The sequence below is a fragment of the Piliocolobus tephrosceles genome, chromosome 10 (assembly GCF_002776525.5).
Source record: "Piliocolobus tephrosceles isolate RC106 chromosome 10, ASM277652v3, whole genome shotgun sequence".
Classification (NCBI taxonomy): domain Eukaryota; kingdom Metazoa; phylum Chordata; class Mammalia; order Primates; family Cercopithecidae; genus Piliocolobus; species Piliocolobus tephrosceles.
The window spans coordinates 48609575-48617816 of NC_045443.1; the positions used below are offsets into that span (position 1 = coordinate 48609575).

The 8242-nt window shown below is 52.2% G+C and overlaps 1 protein-coding gene across 1 annotated transcript; it reads left to right on the forward strand.

Moving 5' to 3' along the window:
• The first annotated feature begins 2331 nt into the window (after positions 1 to 2331).
• On the forward strand, positions 2332 to 5327 carry LOC113224894 (acidic proline-rich protein PRP25-like). The gene is made up of 2 exons (XM_026454627.1): positions 2332 to 2464; positions 4264 to 5327. The coding sequence occupies exons 1-2, from the start codon at positions 2332 to 2334 to the stop codon at positions 4851 to 4853; spliced, it is 723 nt and encodes a 240-aa protein (XP_026310412.1). The 3' UTR covers positions 4854 to 5327.
• Positions 5328 to 8242: the final 2915 nt, after the last annotated feature.

Here is an 8242-nt window from a genome sequence, read left to right on the forward strand (position 1 = left end):
TTTTTTTTTTTTTTTTATTTTTGAGACGGAGTCTCACTCTGTTGCCCAGGCTGGAGTGCAGTGGTGCGATCTCGGCTCACTGCAAGCTCTGCCTCCCGGGTTTACGCCATTCTCCTGCCTCAGACTCCTGAGTAGCTGGGACTACAGGCGCCCGCCACCTCGCCTGGCTAGTTTTTTTTTTGTATTTCTTAGTAGAGACGGGGTTTCACCGTGTTAGCCAGGATGGTCTCGATCTCCTGACCTCGTGATCTGCCCGCCTTGGCCTCCCAAAGTGCTGGGATTACAGGCTTGAGTCACCGCGCCCGGCCGGGTTCAAGCAATTCTCATCCCTCAGCCTCCCGAGTAGTTGGGATTACAGGCACCCGCCACCACTTCAGGCCTAATTTTTGTATGTTTTTTAGTAGAGACAGTGTTTCGCCATGTTGGCCAGGCTAGTCTTGAACTCCTGACCTCAAGTGATCTGTCTGCCTTGGCCTCCCAAAGTGCTAGGATTACGGGTGTGAGCCAATGCACCCAGCCTGTTTGCATGATATTTTAAACTTAAATTACCCAAACGTGGATTTTGTATTGAAAAACTCAACCCAACTTTGCTCACCACTGTATACCTAGAGCAGTGCTTGGCATGTGGTAGGCTCTCGGTTAATATTTGTTGACTTATTCCAATAAAAAGTCACCAAAAATCAAAATAATATGCCATCAAACGGGAGGTTCAACAGTTCACAGGTTTTTCACTGGCAGACCCTGTAGGCCCTGCCAGGTGGTACAGGGGTATGCAACGGTTCATCCCTAGGAGTGCAGAAGTGAAGGAAGGAGGGTTCCAGGTGGGGACAAGGTGGGATTCTCTAATCACCTAGGAGCCTTGGTGACAACCAGACTGGGCTTGAGGGGGGCAGTTGGCGGAAAGGACAGAGAAGAGACAGGGAAGTGATGAGAAGGGTGGAAGACAGCAGGGGTATTTCCAAAGGCCTCTTGGGCCAGTCTTCAGATTGGGAAGGGGGGTTAATGGGAGAGACTAGAACTGAATTTTTCCTTCTCTCCTTACCCCCCAGTCTGCTCTTGGCTGCAGAACTTTTACCTGGGGCCACTGGCTACTCAATGTACCATCCCCTGGGCTCAGGGTCTGTGCCCCGCCTCCTATGCTAGCCGGCCTTCCCAATTTCCCCATTGCTGCCAGAAGCATCGAAGTCCTTGAAACAAGCCAGTCCCTGTCCCAGTCTTCAGACATGTCCTTTTTAATCCTGTCTCAATTTCAGGTTCACCCCACACCCGTTCCCAAGTCCTGCTGATTCATTCCCTGCCTCCTGGTTCCTCACCGTCCTTTCTTTCAAATCCTTCATTTGAAATTGCGTCTTTATCAACCAGCATCTGGAGGATCAGCAGGAGCTGCTGCCAGCCTCCTTTGCCTGAGGCCCCTCTCTCTCTTTCACAATCAGGACTGCCGTATTCATATTCCTTGAGTACTGTTTGACTGTGGCAGAAACACAGAGGGCCTGGCCGGGTTGCTTCCTGTTTGCTGTTCACCCTCAAGCCCAGCCAGATGCTTGGCACTCCCTGGCTATCTTTTCCTCCTCAAAGCCTTTTCCTTATATTCCTGCTAAGCAAGCCGTATTTCTTTTCTTTCAGACTCTTACCAGAGACTCCCCTCTTTCAAGAGGGCTTCCTAGACTAAGGGGCATCTTGCTGCCTCAGTTTCTAGGTGTTATTTGTTCCCAAGTTTCTCTACTACCCAAGCTTTCCTTATGTGAGACTTCCCCACTAAATATCATGGAGAAGGGAGAACCAACAGGCCCAGACGCTAGACCACCTGGATCCTGTTTTCCTTCTCCTTCCCAATCCTTGAGTCTTGGTCCCCAAAATTCTGTCTCCAGAATGTTCTTCCTGACCAATCTACCTGGCCTTCCAATCCCTGTCGCACCCCTCTGCCTTGAGATGTATGGCAATGCTATTTTGCTAGTCTGTCCTTCATTCTCTATTATATGCAGAGCTGAGGACTGGGTTGCTTTCTTCCTTCAAATCTCTACCTAGGCCTTAGGACCAGGTTGTTCAGGGTACAAGAGAATAAGTGGACCCCACAGGGCTGTCAGGTGCCACAAAAGTCTTCTAACAGTCCTTCTCCTCCCTGGAGTGAGCTCACTCTTGTTCACCACACAGGCCTTTTACACAGCACAATTACAGCATTGAGCTCGACACAGAGGCAGGCACTGCCCTGCACTTAACCTCCTGCTTATTCAAATCCTCAGTCTCGTCCCTATCAAATGAGAATGAACATTTGGGCTTTCCCAGAAATGGGCAGAGGGCTGTGTAAAGAGCTGAGTTCACCCAAGCTATGGCATGGACACACCCAACCTGGTCTTCAGCATCATTTCCAGGGCTGGAGATGTTGGAACATATCCGTGGGAGCCAGAAGATGCTAAGGAGAATACCATCACCATTTTAAATATTACTGCTTACCATATCAAATCAAGTTAGTTATCTTCTCTGTTTTACACAGAAGGAAACTGAAGCACAGGGAGGTGAAGTAACTTGACCAAGGTCACACAGCTAGAAACTTAGCAGAGGCAGAATTTGCGTTCAGGCCTATGCATCCCCAAAGCCCTCTCTCTTAACTATGACATCACATTGTCTTGCATTTGACTGGTGCTTGGAGCTTTGCCAAAACACTTCATATGCACCTTCTCATTTGCTCCCCACCCAGGGAGTGTTTATGTGTTTGGCTAAGGTTATGCATCGAAGTTAGTGACAGGGCTGAGTCAGCTGCCTGCCTCCATGATACTCACTGCCTCCCTGCTCTGAGAGGCCCTCAGCCCTAGGGTTAGCTGCTCCTTCTGGTCCTGAGGTCTGTTTGAGGCAATGGTTGCATAGACTAAGTTCATGCTCATATTTCCTGTCCCCACTTCTTCCAGCTGAACTTGGGCTAATACGTTTCTGACCTCACAGGGCACCTGACACACATCAGGGCCTCCCCTTCTCTGCCCTGAGCTCTTCCATGCTGCTACGGGTGGGAGTCAGCTGTTCTGCCCACTGTAGGACTGTGGGCAGCATTACTGAGGTGAGGTCATCTTGAGCAGCCCAGTCTCCTGCACACTTCCCTCTTTCTTTTGCGGGTCCTATCCTGCTCTCTGCCCTGGTGCCCCTGGAAGCAGTTTTCTCTGATTACCTCTCTCTCTCTCTCTCTGCAACCTCCCCCTCCCGGGTTCAAGCAATTCTCCTGCCTCAGCTTCCCAAGTAGCTGGAATTACAGGCGCCTGCCACCACACCCGGCTAATTTTTTGTATTTTTTGTGGAGATGGGGTTTTGCCATGTTGGCCAGGCTGTTCTACGGACTCCTGACCTCAGGTGATCCACCCACCTCAGCCTCTCAAAGTGCTGGGATTACAGGCATGAGCCACCACACATGGCTGGAACCAAAGCATATTTCATACCCCTCACCTGACCTGGTTTTGGTCATCACATAAATTTGCCCGTCTCATCCTTCTTAACCTTTCCTTTGATGGGAAGGGAGACAGCTCATCTGTCTGGAGCGGAGAATAGGTCCTGTGTGGTGCACACACATCTCTGGTAAAAGGAACAAAAGTCCTCGAGGCTCTTTGGTGCGTCCAGAACCATGAACCTCACCCAGTGCCTGTAAATTGTGTGTGGGCCTGGGGGCCAGCCCAGAGCATAGAGTTAACACCCTTTCTGAGAGTGCTGCAATGGGTTGTCGGCTGTTAGAAGGGGTCTGTTGTAAGCTTTGCTGGCAAACTGACCACCCCCCCACCCCCTTACAGAGAAGAGCCCCATCCTACCCTCTGCAGAGGTCTGGGTCTGCCATGATTGGCCCTGAGTGCAAGTAAAAGCTGTTTCTCCTTTTTGTCAGCCTGGGAATCTGAACAACTGAGGAAATAGGGAAGTCGGTGACAGTCAGTCATGAACACCCAACAGATTCCATTTCCCCGCAGTAGGAGGCAGATCCCTCCCCACCCCCAAAAGCCCCCAGGCTCGGGAGGGAATCAACCAAGCAAGGATCAGACCGACCTCCACCAGCGAGGCTCCTCCTCGCTGTCCCCTTCTGCTCAGGCGCAACGTGGCAGGGCAGGATGAAACCTCTCTGGAAGAGTTGCCCTACCAAAGCACATGGGGTGGCCCGATCTGGGGAGACGGGGCACAGAAGGAATGCAGGGCGTGGATGGGTGAGGGGAAGAGGGTGTGGAGCCCTGGCTCTGGCTTGTCCCCCTCTCACCCCTCCAAGTTCCAGAGGCCTGGGCTCCTCATTCATCTCGTAAGCGCCAAGGTGGAGGGGGGTCCTACCGAGGGAGGAGCTAGAGGCCACCGCGACCGGCAGAGAGCGAAGGCAGGAGGGACCAGCCTGGCCCAGCCCCTTCATTTTACTGTCTGGGGTGGTGAGGAGGAAGAGGAAGAGGCGAAGGCTGGCGGAGGAGGAGGTGAGAGCGAGGACTCGGCAGAAGCGAGCTCCGCCGGAGGGAAGTCCGAGCAATCGGAGAACTCAGGGGAACCCTCCCTGGGAGAGGGTCGCGGGCTCCTTCTGCCGCTTACCTGTCGCGCCGAGGCAGAGCCGCAGCCGCGCCGCGGAGCCGCTCCCGGGTTTCCCCACCGGACGGCCGGGAGGGTGGGGCCGGTGCGGGACCTCCCCTAGCTGCCCGAACGCGCGCGCCCCGCCCCTCCCGGGCCAGGTGCAGCGGGTCCCGCCGTGTCCCCAGCGTGCTGCGGGCCCGGGAACTCCCGGCGGACGGGCAGAGGAGCGCCCCGGCTTCTCTGCGTCTCAGCCCGCCCCGGGGGTGCGGTCTCTGCGGCCAGGCTTTCAGCACGGAAAAAGATTGGAGGGTCCAAGTCAACCCAAAGACGACAGGCATTAGCAGAGCCGCGGGCGGCGCGTGCATGGAACCGGAATGTGCTGCGCGCCCGCCCGGAGCGCTCGGAGCCCGGAGGCCTGCCCAGGAGGGGAAAACGCAGCTGGGCGGCCATGGGCCCCGGGGTCCTGCCCCAGGCTTGCTTCTCATTTGCGCTCCATCCAACAAGAGCTCCTATTCCGTGTGCCATGAACTGTGCCAAGGGCTCCAAGTGCCAGGCATCAGGTGAATCCCAGCCCCAGCAAACTTTAATAACTACTATGATTATTCCGAAGGTACCGGGGAGGCAGCTGCTCACACAGCAGAGGCTGTTTCTCAAAGTGGGACCCCGCCCACCAGCAGCGCCAGTCAGAATCACCTGACAACTTCTTAGAACTTTTGGCCGGGCGCGGTGGCTCATGCCTGCAATCCCAGCACTCTGGGAGGCCGAGGAGGGCGGATCACAAGGTTAGGAGTTCGAGACCAGCCTGGCCAACATGGTGAAACCCCGTCTCTACTAAAAATATAAAAAATTAACCGGGCGAGGTGGCGGGCGTCTGCAATCCCAGCTACTCGGGAGGCTGAGGCGGGAGAATCGCTTGAACCCGGGAGGGGGAGGTTGCAGTGAGCCGAGATCACGCCACTGCACTCCAGCCTGGAGACAGAGGGAGATTCCGTCTCAAAAAGAAAAAAAAGAAAAAAAGAAATGGGCCCAACCGCAGACCTAAATATTCCAAAACTCAGCTTGAGCCTGGCGATTTGTGTTTTAAGAGCCCTCCAGGTGATTCCTGTGCATGCTCGATGAGAACCCTGAACAATTAGTGACAGGGCTGGAATGAGAATCCTGGTAAACCCGCCTCCTAAGCCGGTGTTCGGAATTACCCTGCCAGGGCCCGTGCTGCTCACTGGTCCTCTTCGGTGTTGCCTCGTGTGCTGCAATCTTTTGGGGCCTTAGCAACAGATAAGGAGGGCGCATGACTCCAAATAGCCAACAATTTGAAAACTTTCTATGGTGGAAATTGTCTACCAGTAGTTCAGTTTCTCTTTTGTTTTGATATTTAAATAAATTTGTCTCTTCCTTTCTCTTTTCTTTCTTCCTCAGGGTCTGCTGCCCAGCCTCCCTCCTTTTTTTTTCTTTTCTTTTACCTTTTCTCTTTTCTTTCTTACTCTCCCTGTCTCTCCTTTCTCTCTTTCTCTCTCTCTCTCCTTCTTTCTCTTTATTTCCTTCTTTTTCTCTGTTTCTCTCTTTCTCTTCTTCTCTTCTCTTTCTTTTCTTTTCTTGCTCTACTGCCCAGGCTGGAGTGCGGTGGAGCTATCATGGCTCACTGCAGGCTTGACCTCCCAGACTCAAGCTGTTCTCCTGCTTCAGCCTCCACAGATGCATGCCACCATGCCTGGCTAACTTTTGTATTTTTTTGTAGAGAGGGAGTTTCGCCATGTTGCCCAGGCTGGTTTCAAACTCCTGGGCCACGCCATCCTATTGCCTCGGCCTTGCAAAGTGCTGGGATTGGAGGCATGAGCCACCAACTCCAGCCGTGAATTTGTATTTCTAAGACCCTAAGACCTGGGAGCAGGAGCATGAGTGAGTAGATCCTAGCAAGAAGACAGTTCTGACACGCACTGGGAAAGGCAGGGAAGCCATCTGGGTGTTAACAGGTGAATGAAGAAAGTAATCTTTTTTCTAACCTGAGACTCCAAGGTAGGGTTGAGCTATTCAGAAGGTGAGGTGTTCTCTGATGGAGTCAGGAAAGAAGGCCAGGGGAGTGTGGAGAAGAAGAACTTGCCCAGCTACACGTGATCAGAGTGACGTGAAGGATGGACATTCTCCAGGAGTAGAAAGGGGGGCATCCGCTCACTCTTGGCATGGTGCCCAACTCCCCTAACTCTAAGCAGCCTTCCACCAACCAACTCCCTTCCTTTCACATTCCAGGCTGTGGGCTTTAAGCTCCAGAGAGACTTTCTGCAGAGCATCCCTTAGCCCCTCTGTCGACCCTCTGGACTCTGATTCCAACTCACTGCCCCAGCTGCTTCTATTCTTGTCATGTGCTTTACTTGACAGCTGTCTTTCTCAGAATGAGGGCACTTCCTGTGGAAGACTGTGGGATGCTGCCCCTCACGTCTCTCTCCTTGGGTCTGAACACTCCCTGTACGGGTCCGACCTACCGTCTTTGCTCTGTCCTTCCTCCGCCTCTGCCCTCTGACCCTCAGGGGTTGTGTGATCCTGACCTGAGTCCGGCACCTTAGTCAGGACCCAACCTGCCCTGAGGTGAATGGTCCCTATTCCTTCCCAGGACAGGGTCATGACTATTACCCCCAGCCTGGAGCGCCTGAGAGGCCTGGGCCCAGCTTCCCAAAAAGTAGCAGCAGTCTGCGTTGTGTGTTTTGCATTCCAGATTGTGTGTTTGCATTACTCATCTGATGTTACTTCAGCTGACATTGATTTTAAACGTGACTTGGAATCCTCAGAATAATTAGCTGCCTAATTTGGAGGTGCATGTAGTTCGCAGGATGTGTGACCCACCCCTAATGTGTCATGCACTGAGCTGTTCTCTCCTAACAGGAAGGACCGTGCAGGCTTCCTCTCCACCATGCCAGGAAGGTTTGCAGATGAGCCGCCACAGAATAGTCACTGCAACCTCTGTCTCTGGTGGTGCAGGCAACTTTCGAAAAATGTTTTTTTAGGCTGGGGGTGGTGGCTCTCACCTGTAATCCCAGCACTTTGGGAGGCTGAGGTGGGAGATCGCTTGAAGCCATGAGTTTGAGTTCAGCCTGACACAGCGAGACCCTGTCTACAAAAAATAAAAATAGAGCAGACATGGGGGCCCACTTGAGGGTGGAGGGTGGGAAGAAGGAGAGGATCAAAAAACTACCTAATGGGTACTATGTTTATTACCTGGATGACAAAATAATCTGTACACCAAACCCTTGTAACATGCAATTTACCCATGTAACAAACCTGGACATGTACTCCTGAACCTGAAAGTTTAAAAAACATATATGATTATGAAAAAACGAAAATAAAAAAATTAACCCGGTGTGTTGGCATGTGCCTGTGGTCCCAGTTACTTTGGAGGCTGAGGTGGGAGGATTGCTTGAGCCTACAAGTTAGAGGCTGCGGTGAGCTATGATTGCAACACTACATTCCAGTCTGGGCAACAGAGCAAGACCCTGTTTCTGGAAAAAAACAACAACAACAATAAAAAATGGGTTTCTGTAAATGAGAAAGTTATATATAAATGAAATGGAAAATAAAAATGAAAAAGTTATATATGCACATGGTAAGAAGTCGGGCACTATGAAAATGTATACAGTGAAAGCTCCATTTCCGACCTCTGTAGACATTGTCTCTATCTCCAGAAACCTTGGGTCCAAGGCCCCATACATATTCATGACTGAAAGTTCCCATAAGCGCTTCT